Source organism: Nannospalax galili, unplaced genomic scaffold (assembly GCF_000622305.1).
Source record: "Nannospalax galili isolate Female #2095 unplaced genomic scaffold, S.galili_v1.0 scaffold1631, whole genome shotgun sequence".
In the NCBI taxonomy this organism is placed as follows: domain Eukaryota; kingdom Metazoa; phylum Chordata; class Mammalia; order Rodentia; family Spalacidae; genus Nannospalax; species Nannospalax galili.
Window position 1 is genome coordinate 1,000,226 of NW_008329035.1, and position 20,700 is coordinate 1,020,925.

At 41.2% G+C, this 20,700-nt stretch overlaps 1 protein-coding gene across 1 annotated transcript; it reads left to right on the forward strand.

The window, feature by feature from the left end:
• The first annotated feature begins 693 nt into the window (after positions 1 to 693).
• Positions 694 to 20,344, forward strand: Pgrmc2 (progesterone receptor membrane component 2). The gene is made up of 3 exons (XM_008830334.3): positions 694 to 1,124; positions 17,950 to 18,105; positions 20,031 to 20,344. Exons 1-3 carry the CDS (start codon positions 719 to 721, stop codon positions 20,126 to 20,128), a joined length of 660 nt encoding a protein of 219 aa, XP_008828556.1. The 5' UTR covers positions 694 to 718; the 3' UTR covers positions 20,129 to 20,344.
• Positions 20,345 to 20,700: the final 356 nt, after the last annotated feature.

The window sequence follows — 20,700 nt, forward strand, 5'->3', positions numbered from 1 at the left end:
CGGCGGAGACGGGAGGCGTGGCCCGGGAGCGTGGGCCCGGACCAGTACGGGGTATCCTCCAGGAGCAGCGGCGGCCCGGATTCCCTAAGACTAGCGTCGGGGCCAGCGCGGAACTCAAGCCCAGAGCTCCGCACCGCAGCCCAGCTTCAGCCTTGCCGCTGCGCCCCCGAGGGGACGCACTAGCAGTTCCGATTCCGTTCCGCCCTCCCCTAGGCCCCAGCCCGCGCTGAGGTGTCCCAGCAAGCGGGTTCCACCCGCGACCACCGAGAAGCGTGACTAACGGGCGCACGCGCAAAGAAGAGAAGGGCTGCCGAGGAAAGTCGAGCGCTTGGCGCTTCCGAGTCCGCGCACGCGCCCTGGCGTCGCCCCGCCCAGGTACGTGAGTGCGCACGAGCAAGCGCGCGGCCGTCTGGGCCCTTTCTTCTCAGTCCCGCCCCTGTCTTGGACCTTCCAAAGCCAAGGCAAAGAGACAGCGAGAGAGCGACGGAGCCGGGAACTGTGGGGCGAGGTGGGCGGGGCGTCACCGCGCGCGCGGCCGGCGAAAGCTAAGAGCAGCCAGAGAGAAGCGAGACAACGTTACCCCGACATCCAATCGTCAGCCGGCGAGGCCCCGCCCCATTCTCTCACGTGATTGGCTGCGAGACCGCCCGGTGGGCGGGGCTGGCCTCGGGCTTGGGGAGGGCAGGGGGCGGGAGGAGGAAGGCGCTGGCGGGCAGTGATGGCGGCGGGTGATGGGGACGTAAAGCTAGGCACCCTGGGGAGGGGCGACGAGCGCGGCGGCGGCGGCGACGAGAGCCGGGGCGGCGCGGGAGCGGTGGCAGCCGGGGGCGGCTGGGCGGCGGCGCTGCTGGCGGCGGGCGGGGAGATGCTGCTGAACGTGGCGCTCGTGGCGCTCGTGTTGCTGGGGGCCTACCGGCTGTGGGTGCGCTGGGGGCGGCGGGGTCTGGGCGCGGGGCCCGGGGCGGGCGAGGAGAGCCCTGCCGCCTCGCTGCCCCGCATGAAGAAGCGGGACTTCAGCCTGGAGCAGCTGCGCCAGTACGACGGGGCGCGCCAGCCGCGCATCCTCCTCGCGGTCAATGGGAAAGTCTTCGACGTGACCAAAGGCAGCAAGTTCTACGGCCCGGGTGAGGAGTGAAGGGGGGACAGGGACATCGCCAGACCCCCGCGGCGAGCACCTGGACTGGTGCCACCCTTGGTTGTGGGCGCCGAGTCCGGGGTACTCACCAACAGCGTCGGCTTTGGTGCTCTTCCCACCCCATCTCTACTAGAAGCTTTTCGTTAGGCTGAAATTCTCAAAATTCTTGAAAGTAGTCTCTAGTCACGTTGGCCCTGTCGACCTTCTTGAGATGGGTGGGGGCCAGAGGGAGGGGAGATGGCAAAAGTGGGAGCCTAAAGTTTTCGGCCTTGTAAGTTCCCAGCTTGCTTTTTTTCTTTTCTATGTTGTCTTTTTGACATTCACCTATTTTTTCCTTCTCCGGACTACTACGCATAGGGCCAAGTTTAGGGACACGTAGTTTCTAGTCCCAACCCTCCAGGCTGTGGAACTTAGTGTAAGCACAACCTCAGAATTTTTTTTAAAGCCAGTTTTGGTTCCAAGATGCTTTCCAAGATTAACACTGCATGAGATGAGGAGGAACCAAAATGCAGATCTTATTAACCTGCAAAGGTATTTGCCCTGACTGTAGAGGGTGGAGCTCATCTGCCCAGCAGGCGTGTCGGTGTGTATCTGGTTCTTTCTCTGTTAGTAGGGAGCCAAGTGTTCCAACACACGTTGATAATGAGTTATTGTATTTTCCCTAAAAAGAACTGAAGAAAACAAAACTTGGAAAAAGAAAATTCTGAGCGCCCCCTCCCATGCACCAGTTCTGCAAGTTATAGGTTTTTACAGTTTTGCTTTCAGAGAACTATGTGTAAGGTAGTGGCTTTAGAGGACCTTTTACGGTGTAGTTGTAATCTACATTGCAAATTACGCAAAGAAACTTCAGACTCAGGGAACTTATTGGTATCCCGTAAAATTGAGCAATATTGTGTGTCCCAGTTATGCAGTGATTAATAATAATTAAGCTTTAAAAAGAGATAGAACAGCTACAGTAAGAATAATGGTTAGAGACCAAAAATGACCTGTTACTGGAAAGAGTGCATCCAGAACCTTTAAAGTCAGAGGTTTTCTTAATCTGTTAGTACACAAGATTTATTGGCACACTGAATGTATGCTTTTGACATCAGTGCTTGTGTTAATATTTTAGATGTGTTTTGGTTTGTTGATTGGGTTAGAGGTAAGAAACTGGAGAGTTTTGGTATTGAATCTGTTTCTTAGTTGTTTATATTTCTGAGTGTATATCTACCGTCAAAGTCTCAGGTATGTATTTGCTTGTGGATATATAAATACAGACACCAGATGTCTCCCTACTTAGATCAGCTGAAATGGTTAATACTTAAGAGCATGTGGGATGAGAGAATAGGACCAAAGTACAGTATTTGCACAGACCACATCAAATAAACTTTTTAAAAGTCAAGACTTTACACAGATTTTGTACCTAGTTACAGTTTTTTCCCCAGTGGTATTAAAATGTGTGTTCAGTGGTTAAAGATTGCCTAGAGTATTTGTAAAAGGAATTATTATTAGTCCTCACACGTTAGGAAAGAGTCCAGACAGTTTGGCAGCCTTGGGTGGCAAAATGTGTGACAGAAGTTAGAAACTAAGGTAAGAGTAAAGAATGGAGAACTAGCTCCTGGGTTAATAAAAATATCTGGAATATTTTATTATTGAGAAGAACTTAAATTTTGCCAGAGCCCCTCAGAAGCTTAGACTGTGTTGAGTTTTTGCATGAATAAAAGTGTAGTAACTGTACTTTCTGAGCCTTGATGCCAAGTCTTTGTCTAGGAAACAAATGTAAATTAAGCTTTGCCTTTAATTTCATTTTTATTCTCAAATGAAGTAATTTTTGTAGAAGTATAATTAAGCCAGCATTGATCCTTATCAGAGAATCTTAGTCACTTGAAAGAACAAGCTGAGAGCTAGAAAGCTTGTTTTCTATACCTAGCCAGTATTCACTCCCATTTCAAAGTAATGGTTTTAGGATTAAAGATTGTTCAGTGGGTTCATTTTCCATAATGTTGGACATAATTTCTTTTAGTTGTGCATTTTTTAAAAGTTTTGTGTTGGTGTTGGTGTTGTTTGGGGAAGGGATGGGCACAGAGTCTCACTCACTCTTTAGCCCTGGCTGGCCTGGAACTCAAAGATTCATGCCTTTGTCTCCCAAGTGCTGGTATTTAAAGGCATGTACCACCACACCTGGCAAAGTTCCCCTTCTTAAAAATTAAATTAAAAGTTAATACTACAAATGTAGTTCTTGCCAACTCTTTGCCAAAATGTGTTTAACTATGTCAGTATTAAATTCATTAATAGATCAGGCACTTGGCTAGCTTGGGAAGAAAACATGAGCATGTAAGAAACAGTGAATTTGCTGGGCACCTACTGTAAGTATCAGATCTCTTCATTTGTCATCTTTGAAGTTCTTTGGTGAGGTTGCTAAGTCTTTCCTACAGATGAGTCTGAGGTTTAAGTAAGTTGGCTTAGATCACATAGGTAAATCTGGAAAATTCAGATATGCTTGATATACTCTCTGGTAAACAGCATTCTGGGATGAACTTAATTAGTTTTTCTTAATACCCTCCCCTGGTTCCTCCCCATAAGATTTGCTCTTTTTTTTGGGGGGGGGGGTTTGAGACAGGGTCTGCCTGTAGTCCCAGCTGGACTGGAACACATTGTGTAGACCAGGCTGGCCTTGATCTCACAGAGAATAGGCTGCCTCTGCCTCCTGAATGCTGGGATAAAAGGCATGCACCACCATGCTCTGCTCCCCATAAGGGTTTTGAGCCTCAAACACAATTTGATTTTTATGGCTTTATGTTGTGCTAGCTGTCCAACATGGCAGCCCAAGACATAAACGACTAATCAAATTGAAATTAATATAATTAAAAAATGAGTTCTTCAATAACAATTAGCCATGTATCAGATGCTCAGCTGCATGGCTGCCACATGGAGCAGTATACTTAGAATACTGTATCATCTTCCCAGAGTGTTCTGTTGAACAGCATTGGTTCTAGAAGTCAGAGTGAAAGGAGGAGAATGCTCCATTTTTGAGCATGTTTCAAATAGCTCTACAAGATAACTTGTGTTTTGCATTTGTGAAAACTGAAATTAGGAGGTTTTTCCCCAAAGCACCAATCTACTAAGTAGCCACACTAGAAATCAAACCCAAATCCAGTGGCTTCACAGGTCATACCTTCTCACTGTCACATCACCTATCAAGTTCATGTTTACAGTCATAGGAGACTTTGAATATGCTAAGCGTATAATCTTCAATAATTATATTGCCACAGTAGAATTTTTCCAATACCATGCTTTTAATCTTCAGAATGTCAAAGCATGTACTTGACCTGTTCAATATTTCCTTTATTCCTATGTTTTCATCAGCATATATTAAAGCCACATCCAACTTAGCTTTTAAATTCCACCAAAAAAAGGAAAAAGTCACCTAAGAAGTTCTCCATGGGGTCTGGAGAGATGGCTCAGCAGTTAACACTGGTTCTTTCAGAAGACCCAGGTTCGAATCCCAGCACCCACATGGTAACTAACAACTGTCTGTAACTCCAGTCCCAGGAGATCCAACGGCCGGCCTCTTCTGATCTCCGAGGACATTGCGCGACACGGGTGCACTTACCTACATGCAGGCAATACACGCATACACATAAAATAAAAATAATAAATAAAATTTAAAAAAATAAAAGAAGTTCTCCATGAGCTGCCTAATTATTAGGTTGGGGAAAGGAGTGCATTAACCTTTATTTTCCTTCCTGTTTAATTTGTCTTCAGTATGTTAGGGTTTTTTTGTTGGGTTTTTTGGGGTTTTTTGTTTTGTTTTGTTTTGTTTTTGAGACAGGGTCTCCTTGTAGCCTCAGCAGTCCTGGAACTCACTATGTAGACCAGGCTGGCCTCGAACTCACAAAGATCCGCCTGCCTCTGCCTCCCAAGTGCTGGGATTAAAGGCGTGCACCACCATGCCCTGCTGTTAGTTTTTATTTTTTAACATTTTAACCTGTAAAATAGGCCAAACTCAGCCTGACCTAGTACTTCATAGATATCCTGAAGTTGTCACAGCCCAGCCGTCATTACAGTTTCTTGCTCTGATGCCAACTAGGGCTCTTGTTTGGCTAATTGCCACACACAAGTAAACGACTTTGTTATAACCTGATTCAGAATAAAAGTAAGGGTAGAGGTAGTAACATGTGGAATTAACCATTCAAGTGCTTTTCATGGTTTTTGGATAATCTGCCCAATCTGTCTTTCCTCACCGTGTGCTCATGTCAGACTTCTCCTTCCAACTCTTGGAATCTTTTGACACCTGTATCCTTTCTCAAGATTTTTAATATAATGCTTCATCTCCATTTTTAAATACTAAGAAGGAATGCCTTAGGTTTTATTACAGTAAGACCTTAAATATTATGTTTATTTTTTTATGTGTATGTGTGTATTGCCTGCATGTAGGTAAGTGTACCCATGTCGTGCAATGCCCGTGGAGGACAGAAGAGGCTGTCAGATCCCCTGGAACTGGAGTTACGGACAGTTGTTAGCTGCCATGTGGGTGCTGGGATTCAAACCCGGGTCTTCTGCAAGAACAACCAGTGTTCTTAACTGTTGAGCCATCTCTCCAGCCCCTTAAATACGATGTTTTGAGAAATGGAATTAAGAGGTTTCAGAACAGACAAGTCTATACCCATGTACTTGGTGGTCTGGTGATAAGGACAGGCTGCTAATACACAGGCATCAGTATGAATTATAGTCTGTTATAAAATATGCTATGAATGAAATTAATCCTATATATGATCAGAGATAGCAAGAAACTTAGGTGTTGAGAAGTATCTTATTTTTCTGCTAGATAATAAAAAGTTTGGGATATGATATTTTAAAACCTGAAGGAGCCAACTGTACCAAACAGGAGTGTGAGAATGTTCTGAAACCAAGCTATTACTAGACCTACTGTACAACCAGAAGGAACAAATGAAAGCCATCTAGCACAAGTCATATCAGACCCACTCCTGTCACCTCCATTGATTTGTTTTTGCTTTGGGGGGGGTGTTTTTATCAGATTTGGTTTCAACTTTGGTTAGGTATAGAATCATTCAATCATTTGGCATTTCTCGCTACAGCTCTTGCAATCTGTGGGGTGTTTTGTTTTTGTTTTTCCCTTATAAGATATATGTAGCTAGATTTTTAAATTCATATCAACATTTAATCTTCTCAAAACTCAGTTTATATGTTTTGTGAATGCTGGTACGTTTTTGTTTCTACCATCTTATTTTGTGATTTCTTGTTAATATGTAGACAAGTCTCTAACTTAGAATAGTTCTGGTTACAACTTTTTGACTTGGCAGTGGTATGAATGCAGTATAGTTCAGAAGAAATAGACACTTCAGATCTTGAATTTTGTTCTTTTGGTCTACCAGTATACAGTACAGCACTGTCAGTACTGGCTGAGGTGGCGCTGGGCAGAGGCAGCAAGTTGCAGTTCCTAGTCATGAAAGCACAAGGAGAAACTGCAGAAGCTTTGGGCCACACTGCTGGGCTGTGGTGTAGATTGGGCTGTGTCATTGATATGTTGAGGAGCATCTGTCCTGTTCTTTCCTCTTCCTCGCTATCCTTCCTTCTCAGATTGTTTTTCTTTCTTCTACTTTCTCTTCTCTGCTGATTTGGATGACTCTTATTTCCATTCTTCTGGTGATTTTTGTTAAGATTTGGCTATAGATATTGTCTTGACCTTTGGAAGAGTGGAAGAACTTTAGCCAAATATTATTCCAGTGTAAATTAGGAAAAGCTACTTCTTGAAGACACCTTACAGACACCTTGACAGAGTTTTCTCCCTCCTAGTGCTTAGGCTCAAACTCCACAAGCATGCTGGGCAGGTGCTCTACTTGTAACCTGTGCTCCCAGCCCTGAATTTTTTCTTTTCTTCTCATTTTTCTTTTTCTTTTTTTCCCTTCTAAATTTGTGTGCATGTGCATTAAGTGTATGCCGTGTGTGTGCTGCAGAGCCCAGATGAGGGCATTGGATCCCTTGAAGCTGGAGTTACAGGCAGTTGTGAGCCACCTGATGTGATGCTGGGAACCAGACTCTGGTCCCCTAGAACAGTAGTAAGCCCTCTTAACCACTCAGCCATTTTCTACCCCTCCGGATTTTTTTTCTTAATAAATACACAAAACTGCCGTGACAGCACATCATGGTATTATCCAATGGAGTTGGTTTAACTTTAGTTGAGCATGGTGGTCCTTGCCTATAGTCCTAACATTTGGAAGGCTGAGGCAGGAGGTTTATGAGCTTGAGACAGCCTGAGCTACATAAAACTTTGTCTCAAAAAAAAGAATATTGAACTTGGTCTCCCTTCCCCCAAATCTTGTTCTCCACAGGCCACGGTTGGATTAGTATCTTTAACAGACAAGTCTTTATATTTACCGTATGGTTACCATTTTTAAAAATTTGCCATTTCTTGTATCTCATTGTTTGTTTACAATTCCATCTCCATTTTAGCAAGAATTGTCCTGTAGTTATTTTCACAGGTGGGGAAAAAAAATCTGTCATCATTCAGGAATAATAATTTGAGGTCAAGATATAAAATTACAGATTCTTGCTATGTGTGGTAGCGCATACCTTCTTTAATTCTAGCACTTAAGAAGTAGAGGCAGGCAGATTGTAAGATTGAGGGTAGCCTGGTGTACATAGCGAGATCCAGGCCAGCTGAGACTACAGGGAGACCCTGACTGTAAACAAGCAAAACAAAAATTATAGATTCGTTGTTCTACCTTCACTCAAGTACCATATGCCATTGCCTTCTGCTTGTTAACAAATTTGATAGTGGTTTTTTTCCTTTTATTAATTTATTTTTCCCCATTGGTTGTGGTTTGTGGTTGAAACATTTTTCTCTATGTTCTTGAAGTTCTGCTCAAGGGGAGTGTGTGTGTGTGTGTGTGTGTGTGTGTGTGTGTATGTGTGTGTGTAGAAAGAGAGAGGAAGTCATGCATGTGTGAACATGAATATGTAGGACAGAAGTCAACACTGGTGTCTTCCTTAGCTGTTCTCTCTCTTTTTTTTCAAGACAGAGTTTCATTGTGTACCCCCAGATAATCTGGATATCACAGAGACCTGCCCACTTCTGCCTCCCAAGTGCTGGGATTAAAGCTGTTCTACTACCATGCCTGACCTCTACTTCTTAATTTTTTGATAATCTTAAGCAAACTTAAATCTTTCTTTACTTTGCTCTTGTTTTATTCTTGGGATGCCAGTGCATGTCGTTACTCAGTGACAGTTTTTTTTTGTTGTTTTTTTTTTTCATTTAGCTTATAATTAAAAAAAATATATTTTATGTGTAGGAGTGTTTTGCCTACACCTGTGTAAGTGCACCCATGCTTGCAATGCCTACAGAGGCCAGAAGAGGGCATTGAATCCCTGGGACTGGAGTTACAAGTGGTTATTTGCCACCATGTGGGTGCTACAAAAGCAGCCATACCCTTAACCACAGAACCATCTCTCAGACCCATGAGCTACCAGTTGTGCAAGTATTCCTTTCGAGTGGTTTGGAGTATGTCCCAAAATGAGGGCTCATGCATAAGTTTGAAAAAAGGTGGGTTTGTTGTTGTTGTTGTTGTTGTTGTTGTTGATTAGATAATACATTTCTCGGGATAGAAAATTCAGAAGGCTATACAGTGAAAAAATAAGTTTCCTTCTCAGAACCCCACAGTCCACTCTATAGAGGAAAGAGATCATTCTGAGTATGGTTAGAAGAGCTATTGTTTGCAAGTAAAAGTATATGAATATGAGTCTTATTTCTTCACACTTAATTATAGTGTGCATACCTTGAGCAATATTTTAGTATCCTGAGAGCCTTTCATATGTACATAGGAAGCTCTCATTAACAGCCCACTGCTAATGAGCATGTAAGTTTTTCCCAGTCTCTTATTATGTGACACTGCAATAAACCTTCATGTACCAGTCATTTACACATAGAAACAAACTGATAAATTCCTAGAAATGAAGTTGCCAAGGCTTATGGTGTGAGCATTTTTAGTTTGGGCTTATTTCTCAGTTGCCCTCCTGAGAGCTTGGGCATGTACACACTTCATGAAGATGCCTTTTTCTCATCCTCTGACCAAAAGTGTGATAGATTGAACTTCTTGGTTTTTGTCAATCTGAAACTTAAAACAGCATTCCAGGAGGCCATTAATTTATATTTTTCTTGTTCTGAATGAGGTTGTTGTATGTGTGATTTGTGTGTGTGTGTGTGTGTGTGTGTGTGTGTGTGTACACAAGTCCACAAGTATGCATGCATATAGAAGGCAGGGAGCAACCTTAAGTGCCATTCCTCATTGCCTTTTTTTATCAGACAGGGTCTCAACAGTCTGGCAGGAAGTAGACTAGGCTTACCTGCTAACAGAGCCTGAGCGATCTGCTGGTCTCCACCTCCCTGGTGCTGGGATTATAAGCATGCTATCATGCCCACCTTTTTAAAAATTTTCAGTGTGGCTTCTGGAAATTAAACTCCGGCACGTCTTCTTTTTGTTCCCCACATTTTGGCGGGGTGGGGGGGTGGTATGTGCTCACACACCAAGACAATTTGCTGGAGTTGGTTCTCCTACCATGCGGGTCCTAGGAATCAAACTCAGGTCATCAAACTTGACATCAAGTGTCTATTCTACTGAGTCAGTGCCTTTACCTTCTGAGACATCTGACCAGCCCAGGTCTTGTTTGCAAGGCAAGCACTTTATCACCTGAACTATCTTGCCATCCTGTTCAGGCATCTTTTCAGCAAATCTGAGTCTTCGTTTCCTTTTCTACATAGTGCGTGGCCAAAAAAATGTTCTGGCCATCTCTTCAGCCCCCCAGATTCAAAGATCTGCCTACCCTTGCCTCCTGAGTGCTGGGGTTAAAGACGTGTATCACCTCATGTAGCCAGCTCTGGGTTTTGAATCATGAAATATTTATCATGGAATATTTCTCCCCTATAAGTTTTTAATTATTTTGTGGAATAGTTTATTAAATGTTGCCATTTGGGGGAGGACTTTTTTTGAGACAGGGTCTCCCTGTAGCCCCAGCTGACCTGGAACTCGCTATGTAAAATGATGTCATTTTTTAATGAGCATATGTTTGCTGCCATTTCAAAAATAAGTCACACCATTTTACATTGTATTAAAGTAAGCAGCTTTAGGGTTTGGTAGCTAGGAAGTTGATTGACTTATTTCTTGATATTTTTTCCTTGTATTTTTTAAAATTTTTCTTTAATTTTATTATTTTTATTTTTTATATATATATATGAGTGTATTGCCCGCATGTATGTGAGTGCACCCATGTCCTGCAGTGCTGGTGGAGGTCAGAAGAGGCCTTTAGATTCCCCTGGAACTGGAGTTAAGGATGGTTCATAGCTGCCATGTAGGTGGTGGGAATCGAACCCGGGTCCTCTGTAAGAGCAGTCAGTGCTCTTTACTGCCGAGCCATCTCTCCAGCCCATCCTTGTATTTTTCTGTTGTTCTTTTTTTTTGTCTCATTCTGTAGCCCAGAATTATCTCAAATTCAGTCTTGTCTTCACTTCTGGAATGCTAAGATTATAGGAGTGTGCCATCGTGTTCAATTAAGTTTGTTGATTTTGATCACAAGGTGGCTTGACTTTCAAAACTAATAGTAAAATCTGAATTCTATAAGATTTGGGGGGTTATATTTGCCATATCTTTACATTTATCTAGGGTGTTTTTTTAGTTCATCTATAAAATGATGTCCTGAAACATTTTTTTATGTAACTACATTTAAGAGACTCTGCTTCAGCTAAATAATGTTCATTTTTAATTTTTATTTTATGTATATGAGTATTTTGAGTGCATGTATACCCATGCATGCAATGCCCATGGAAGCCAGAGAGGGCATCAGATCCCCTGGAACTGGAGTTATAAATGGTTGTTAGCCACCATGTGTTGCCGGGAATCAAACCTGTGTCCTCTGCAAGAGCAGCCATTGCTCTTAACCACTGAGCCAGCTCTCCAGCCCAATGACATTTAAAAAATATTTATTATTTTTATGTGGATGAAAGTATTGCCTGCATGTATGTAAGTGTACCTCTGTCATGTAGTGTCCATAAAGGTCAGAAGAGGGCATCGGATCCCCTGAAACTGTAGTTCCAGACAGTTGTTAGCCATCATGTGGGTGTTGGGAATCAAACCCAGGTTCTCTGCAAGAGCAGCCAGTGCTCTTAACCACCATCTCTCCAGCCCCACCATGTTCATTTTTTACAGGAAGAATTTTCTTTAAATTATTAATCTTAGCCATGCAAGGTGGTGCATGCCTTTAATCCCCCAGCACTCCAGAGGCAGAGGCAGGCAGCTCTCTGTGAGTTCAAGGCCAGCCTGGTCTACATGGACAGTTCCAGGGTAGCTGGGGCTACAGGGAGACCCTGTCTCAAAAAAAGACAAAAAAGAAAAAAAAAATTGAGTCGAAAATGTATTTAATATATTTAAGCTTCCAAGCATCATAGCTTAGCCCAGTCCACCTTAAATGTGCTCACAACACTTCTGTTAACCTACATACAATTGAATATATTCATCGTACGCAAGCCCATTTTATACTGAAGTGTTGATAACTCATCTAATTTATTGAATTCTTTATTCCATGGATGCCAGGGAATGGCACCTGAGAGTTCTGCCTTTCTGTGGTCCCAGGGAGAGATCAAAATCCAAAATATAGTTTCACCACCATAAAGTCAAAAATTGTTAGGTTAACTATTAATCAGTTGGGGGACATCTGTCTAAATGAGTCTTGCTTGATGGTCAGAAAATAGCCAGCCAACATTTGCATTTTTCTTCATACCAGAAAGGCAGTGTTAGTTCACATATGCTTTCCTTGAGTAGCTCATGGTTTTTTGATCAGTCAACTAGCAATGTATTATTGATAAAATTTAAGTTTGTTGCTGAAGTGTGTGAGTGAAGAGGAATCATTGGCTATGATATGAATGTGGAAAAATGTCCTTTTGCCAGACTTCCAAGCCTCCTTCCAACTCTAGTTCTCAGTCTCAGGTCAGGTTTTTCAGTGGCCTTATAACAAAGAGCAAAGAAAATGTTACCAAAGACCTCTTCAGCTGTTAGATGTTTCTGCAGAAGTCTGTACATGTGAGGAGGGGGCTTTAATATAGTTTAAGGAATGGAAGAATATGTTAATCACTTGATCATTGTTTTCCTTCAACAAGTTAACAAAAAAAATTTTTGTTGAAAATTTGACTTTTTAGCTGTTGATTAAACTACTTACTAAACTACCTAACACAAAACAAAAAATAGTATGTTCTATGAAGTTATGTTTTGCTTTGTTTCCATTCAGGGTTGAGGCTCCTGTAGCAAAGTTGGCAAGATAAACTTACCAGAGTATACTAGTATATATTAACAGACTCAAAGATTGAGGATTTCCTTGTATGTTTTTCTGTGGTGCAAAGGATTGAACCCAGGGCCTGCAATTGCTTGTGTGCTATTTTAGAACAACTGATCATCTCTCTTTTGCACCATTCACAAGTGTTTGTGGGTTGTGACTGGCAGGTTAATTTATGCAGGACGGGGAGTATCTATACTGCAACAGAAAGAGGGAAAGCTTTTGATGTCTATGACTTTTGTTGTTAATTCTCTTAAATTTTAGTTGAACAGGAATTTTACAGGCAGGCTTGATGCAACAAGCCTGTAATCCCAGATAGGTAGGGGGTTGTTAAGGCAGGAGGATTGATTGTGAGTTCAAGGCCAGCCTTCACCATAAAGTAAGGCCAGCATGGGCAACTTCAAAATAGTAAAAAGAGTGCTAGGGCAATAGTTCAGTGGAAGTGTGCTTGAGTAGAATGCTGAAATTGTACCTCCTAAAATGTGTCGTTAGTAAATGCTTTTTATTTCCAGAGTTGTGGGTCTTCTGGAGAGTGAATGTTTGGAGCAATAGGAAAAGTGGCAATTTGTGCTTCCAGTTCTGTCCATAACTTTAAGGCAAGTCAGTGAATTCTGTACTTTTTCTTTTAACTGCCAAGTAAAGAAAAAAGCAAGATCTATCCCTTCCTCTTTGTGAAATCCTGAAAGACCAAAGTGTGAGTTCTAGAAAATTCTTTAAGAAGTAGAAACTGTCATTTCTCACTTATAGTTTGTTATATCCATGATTATTTTTATTTTTCCTTTTGTGTGTTTCATTTGTCACTATTTGAAGTTGATAAAGTTCTAACTCATTGTAGTGGTGCAACGCCTTTAATCCCAGCAGAGGCAGGCAGATCTCTGATTTCGAGGCCAGCCTAGCCTGCATAAGTGAGTTCCAGGTCAGCCAAGCCTACACCGTAAGATCTTATCTTTAAAAAAAAAAAAAAAGTAAAAGCATGCAGAGTTCTGCAAAGGTTGTGAGGGAGAGGCTGCCTGAGGCTGGGTCACCTTTGCCCTATAAGCCATTCTTGCTTAATTTTAAAAGTTCACATTTCATCTAAAATAGTTAACTCCAGTTTAATGAACCCTAGGTTTTGCTCTGTAAATACAAACTATATTAGATTTATTTTTCTAAATGGTTAATACTCTTGAATGTCAGTTGAGATCATAGACAGTGTTTCAAAGTTATAAATGTTGACCAATGGTAAATAGTGTCCCATTTTCTTATATAGACAACACATTTGAGAAAACAAAACTATACCCTAAGCCTCTACTATTAAGATAATTAACTAAATCATAGGTATCTCCAGTCAATGAGAAAAAATATAACTGCTCAGTGATAATTTTTGATAGTACCTAATAACCAGTGGTAATATGCAGAGTGCTTAGAAGTGAAAGAAGCTGGAATTATTACATGCCTCATTGTTGCCTTAAAGGCAGAACCTAATAATGCTACTGTAAAATTCTTGGGAAAGCCACTTCAGTTCCATGTAATAAGTCTTAGTGAGAATAAATTTCTTATGTCCAGTAAAGTTTATGATGCAGTACACTTAGCAATTCAGATTAGTATTCACAGATACTTAGATGTTTGTGTATTTAGGTAAAACTTAATTTCTGATCTCAAAAGGTGCAGGTACTTTTTGATACTTTCAGTTTCCTAAGTGTTTTCAAATATGTGTATGGGAATAATCATTATTCATTTAAAAATCAGGAAATTTTTCATTTTTATTTGCTTTCTTCTCAATAGGAAATGCTTTATCCTAATCCGTTCCTTTATTAAGATAATTGTTCATGGGCTCAACAGGTAAAAGTGTTTGCAGCACAAGTCTAGAGTTCTGAATTGGGATCCCTTGGACCCAAATTAAAGCTAGGTGCAGTTTGTCCATTTTATTTCCACACTTGTGTGATGGCAGGCATATGCACACTGTCACACACAAACATGTACAGAAATACAAAAGCTGATATTTTAAAAACAACACTTGGGAGGTAGAGGCAGCTGGATCTCTGTGAGATCAAGGCCAGCCTTGGTTACATAGTGAGTTCCAGGCCAGCTGGGGCTACAGGGAGACCCTGTCTCAAGAAACCAAAAATGAATGAAATAAGGCTGGGCGAGGTAGAACACACCTTTAATCCTATCACTTCAGAGGCAGGAGCAGCTGGATCTCGGAGATCAAGGCCATCGTGGTCTAAATAGCAAGTTTTAGGCCACAGGGAACTACAGGGAGAACCTGTCTAAAAAAAAAAAAATTAAAAAACCAAAAAAAATAATAAATAAAGAAATGGAATGAAATGAGATGAAATAAAGTGAAATAATTGTTCATGGTAGTGAAGCCAGTAACTGGCAGTTTGTGCTAGTGAAGCTAATAACTGTGGTTTTAAAGCTCTTTCCTCAAAATGACTTCTGTCATCTGTAGAGCTCATAGGCTTTAAAGAAATGGTCATTTATAGAATTACATATTTTGGAAATCTTATTACTTAAATCTTTTTTAAAAAAACATTTTAAACAGAACGATCTCTTTGGCTCATTCTGCAGCTTCAGACTAAGATGTAGACAGAACTAACTCTTAATAGATTTTTGTAGCCAGGCATTGTGGCATACACTTTTTATACCAGCACTCAGGAGGTAGAGGCAGGTGGATCTCTGTGAGTTCTGTCCAGCCAAGGCTACAGAGAGAACGTATCTTTTAAAAAAGGAAGGAAGGAAGGAAGGAAGGAAGGAAGGAAGGAAGGAAGGAAGGAAGGAAGGTCAAAAAGAAGGGAGGGAGGGAGGGAGGGAGGGAGGCAAGGAAGAAAGGAAGATAGATAGATTTGTTATGAGGCTGGAGAGATGACTGCTGGGGAGGTAGTGATAGGAGGATTCCTGGAACTTGCTGGCCAGCCGTTCTAGCCAAAAATTGTCATTTGTTTTCAGTGTGTTCCAGGTTCAGTGATAGACACTGTCTCAAAAAAGTAAGAAAATAAGGTGGAGAGAGATTGAGGTAGATACCTGATGTTGACATACAGACAGACAGACACACATATGGACATATGCACACAAAAGATTTTTATTATAAAAGTTGTCTTTATTTATTGAGAGTTTCATACATGTATATGTGTAATGTATTTTGATCAAATCCACTCTCCTATCCCCCACCACCACTTTCACCCCAACTTCATGTGCTCCCTTTTATATACTCACTGAGTCTATTTAGTGCTGCCAGTATGTGTATGGTGTAGAGCCATCTACAGGAACATGGATAGCCTCTCAGGGGCCCATCCCTGAAAAGAACTGACTCTTCCTCTCCCAGCACCCATCAGTTGCCCCATAGCTCCTCAGCTAGGGGTGGGACTTTGTGACTGCCACTATGAGTTCATGTATGCAACAGCCCTGTAATTTCTGGAATTCATTGTTTTGCTGCAGTTACCCACTACCTCTGGCTTTCACAGTCTTTCTGCCTACTCCTCTGTGGTGGTCTCTGAGCCTTGGGAGGAGAGGGTGTGATACCCTGTCCCATTAAGGACTGAGCACTTCATAGTCTCTTATTCTCTGCACATTGACCAGTTGTGGCCCTCTGTTGATTGCCATTAACTGCAGAAGGAAACTTCTTTAAGGAGGGTTGAGAAGCATTAATCTTTGCTTATTAATATAAGAGCTTAGGGGAAGTTCAACGCTTTGTTCATTTAGGAAAATAGTAATATGTTCTCTTCCATGGGCTGTACTGTTTATCTTGTGGATCATGCCTTCAATCCAAACAGGAAGTGGTTGGTTATTCTCATAACATTTGTGCCACTATTGCACATATGGGAATACCTTGCCAGGCCAATCATTGTTGTAGCTCACAGGATTCACAGTACTTGATGACTTTTCACCCTGGGAGCATACATAGCAGCTTTCAGGTCAGTACCAGCTTGATTTCTTCATGTCCTGTGACTCAAGTATTTTGATGTCTTTAGCATTAAAGACTTACTGCCAGATTCTGGAAGGTAACCAAGAGCAATGGCAAGAGCCTGTAATGTTTAGGGTGGGGGTGAATCTAAAAAGCTCTACATGGTACTGGCTGTGCAGAGAACCCAGGTTCAGTTCCCAGCACACACACATGGCAGCTAAGAACTGTTCATAACTCCAGGTCCAGGGGATCTGGTTCCCTCTTCTGGCTTCCATGGGCATTGCACAACAATGTATACACTTACATGCAAGCAGATAAAACACTTATACATGTATTTTATTTTAAATAAATAAAAATTTAGCTGGGCGTGGTGGTGCACACCTTTAATCCCAGTACTCCGGAGGTAGAGGCAGGCTGATCTCTGTGAGTTCAGGCCAGCCTGGTCCATATAGTGAGTTCCAGGACAGCTGGGGCTACAGGGAGACCCTGTCTCAAAAAGACCAAAAATAAATAAATAAATAAATAAATAAACAAATAAATAAAAATTAAAAATTTTCATGTTACCAATTATGTGAAGTAAAATTTCCTCTTCCATTTCCCAGAAATATAAAGTACTATTAAGTCTGTTTTTTTCTTTTTCCCCTGGTGTTTTCATGATAGATGAGTACACAAAATTTAAGGGTTTTCTTCCAGTTTAAAGTAAATACTGTATACTCTTCTAATTACTTTTTTCTGATAGCTACACAGTATTTCATTAAATCAATGGACTAATTTATTTAACCAAACTTGTTTTAATTTACTGAATATTGATATCTTTTTTAAACTGAAGTGTTCATTGGTGGTGCTGAGGATTAAACCCAGGGCCTCTTGCATGCTGGATGCTCCGTCTCTGAGCTGTATCCCCAGCCCCTGAAGAATCATTTTGAACCTTTTTTTTTTCTCTTGTCCTCTAAGTTAGGATGGTAACTATATCTGAGAACTGAGACTGTACCACCTTTACAGCTCCCAGTAACTAGGTTGAGTGCCTAACACATGTTCAATAAACCTTTCCTAAAATATTTGGTCAAAATATGACCAGTTTTAAAAACATACCATTGTCCACCATAACATATATACAGTTATCTTGAAGGAAAACAGTTTGTTTTTAAGTAGCCATGGCTTTTGGGAATCAGAGGAAACACCTATAAGGAACAGTTCTGGTCTAACACATTTTGCCCAAGGAACCCTCTCCGTGGAGGATGTGTGACTGCTTTTGGACAGAAATGAAACATGTCAGTGGATTGGTTTAGATGCTGCTGGTAATTAAAGCATTCAGGAAGGTGTTATTCAGCAAAAACTGCTTCTGCTTACCTTTTTCAGTCTGCTCTCTGCCTTAGTTGCTTACAGTCTTCATTTTCCACACAAGGTTTGGGGTATCTGAAGCAATTAAATTTAGTCTCGGTAAAAAGCTTTACTTTGATAAAAGGCAGATCTCCAACAAATTTCTAATTATCTCATCCAGCATCTCCATATTTTGAAATTAAGGCTGTGTACCAAATATGAGTCACGGTGAGGACATTGTTCTTTAGACATTCTCAGGCAATCTAAGTCATGTCTCTTCTTTTTTTTTCAGCGGGTCCATATGGAATATTTGCTGGCAGGGATGCCTCCAGGGGACTGGCGACATTTTGCCTAGATAAAGATGCACTTAGAGATGAATATGATGATCTCTCAGATCTGAATGCAGTACAGATGGAAAGTGTTCGAGAATGGGAAATGCAGTTCAAAGGTATCTTCATTCTTTTAGGTCTTTGGAAAATTGAATATGTATTCAAAGAAAGTATATGTTATTTCACATGGATTAAGAGCCTCAGGATGTCATCTCTTGCATTTCCATGGTTATTAGAACATCTTTTAAGCAGAAGTAAATATTAATGACTATTGCATGTGATATTTAAGAGTTATTAAGGTACAGTTTTAAAAAAATACAGACTTGTATTTAAAATGAAGTAGAAAGGTTAGGGATCTTAAAAGTAGATCACATAATTAGCTTGCTTGTACCCTGGGTTCCAACCCAGCACCATCCAAAGCACCACAGACAACAACAACAAAGTTAATTTAAATCAACACTGTAATTATAATGTACTCAAACGATTTAAATTTTTATTTAATTTCGTTTTTATGGGTATGAGTGTTTTGTCTGCATGTTTGTAAGTTTACCCATGCCATATATTGCCACAGAGGCCAAAAGAGGGTGTCAGGTCCCCTGAAACTGGCAGACGGTCAGTAGCTACCATTTAGGTGCTAGAACCCGGGTCCTCTATAAGAGCAGCCAGTGCTCTTAACTGCTGAGCCATCTCTCTAGTTCTGTCAAATGATTTAATTGATCATAACTTTAAGTGGTAAAGAGGGAATACTGTTCCCCTCTGTTGTGACTTTACAGCATCCATTTTTACCACCTATATGACACTGTGGCAGCCATTTATCTCCAACTGGGTCCTTTGGAGCAGCTCCTGGCTTCTTGGCACTTGCCTTGGTTCTCCTGTGTGAAGAACCCTCTTAACCCACTTGACAGCTAATCCACTTAGACTTGGTTTAATTCACTTAGCCTAGATTTTACTTCCTGACAGAAAGTAAACATGGATTGCCTGTGTAGAAACTTCTAAATTAAACGCCTGATCACATAAAACCAAGCAAAGTAGCAGATCTAAGGAGAAAATTTGAGAGGGAAAAAATAATGATGTGACAGAGGCAACAAAGAGCCCAGGAAAACAAATGATAGAGTAGCTTTTGTCCCTTGTGCAGCACTATGTCACATTTTTTCTCTCCAGAATGTTTCTCAGATCTGCTTGCCCTGTAGTTTCCGACCTCCTGTGCTCTTCCACACACCCCCACCTTATCCCATTCAGCCTCAAGAAAGTCACTTTTTCCTTCTTCATGTCTACTTCAAATATTAGCCATAGATTTTTTTCATCAATCTTTTAAATAAGAAATTCCCTACAGTGCCAGGTATAATATTTAATTGTGTGTGTGTGTGTCTGTATCCCGGGTTGACTTCAAACATGTGGCAAATTTCCTGCCTGATCCTCCCAAGTGCTGAGATTATAGGTATGAAACACTATATCCAGCTCTAATTATAATTTTAATTGTAATATTTTGAACTATTAAGAGTCAAAAGAATTGGGCTGGGAGTGGAGCTTAGTAATAGGGCACTTTCTTAGCATGCGTAAACCCTCAGGCTCAGTCCTTGCACCACAAAAACTAAACAGAAACATTCTGAGCCTTGCAAATGACCATTTTTAATCTTCAGTGATTCTGATTTGTCTAATTAAGAAATACTGAGACTGAACTCTTCTGCAAAGAGTAGTTCCCAAACCTTGTCAGTTCCCTAATACTGTTTCTTTCTATTCAGGCCTTACATACATATAAATGAAGCATTGGGTAAAATTCAGCTTATTCTGTATGATTTGTTTCTTATGTTTTGAGACAGATCTCCCTGTAGCCCAGCCGGCCTGGAACTCCATGCAGACCAAGCTGGCCTCTGTCTCACAGGGATCTGCCTGCCTTTGCCTCCCTAGTTCTGGCATTAAATGTGTATGCCACCACTCCTGGCCTGTAAGATTTTAAAAGAGGCAAGGAGTGTCTTCTTTGCCATATAATGGAACCCTAAAACAAATTTGACCACTACTGATTTTATTTTGATGTATCTTTCAGAAAAATATGATTATGTAGGCAGACTCCTAAAACCAGGGGAAGAGCCATCAGAATACACAGATGAAGAAGACACCAAGGATCACAACAAACAGGATTGATCTTTGTAAACAACCAAAGTCAGGGGCCTTCAGAACTGCAACTCTTACTCTCTTCAGAGAATGTCCAGTGTCTTTGGGTCTGATTCACCTGTTGCAAGAAACATTCACCAGAGTATACAAGATCAATGAGTCTCACTATGAAGATCTGAATATGAGGCATTATTTGTGCCACCAGATGAATTTGTTGCAGTTGTTTGTAATGTCTGGTGGATTTCATCATCCTGAAAAGGAGACAGGGCTTTCTAAACATCAAGAAAGTCACCAGGTTACTTCACCACTTACACTTTACCACTCCCGCCCCAATCCTTATCCTTCTTTCCCCCCCCCCCCCACCCCGTTTTCCTACATCTTTTACCCTCTTTCTCATTCTCTGTCTCTCTCTGTTTGGAAAAATATATATATCAAAGACGCCGGATGTGGTGGTACATACCTTTAATCCCAGCACTTGGGAGGCAGAGGCAGGCAGACCTCTGTGAGTTCAAGGCCAATCTGGTCTACATAGGAAGTTCCAGGCCAGCTGGGATTACAGGGAGACACTGTCTCAAATAAGCAAGCACACAAACAAAACTTAT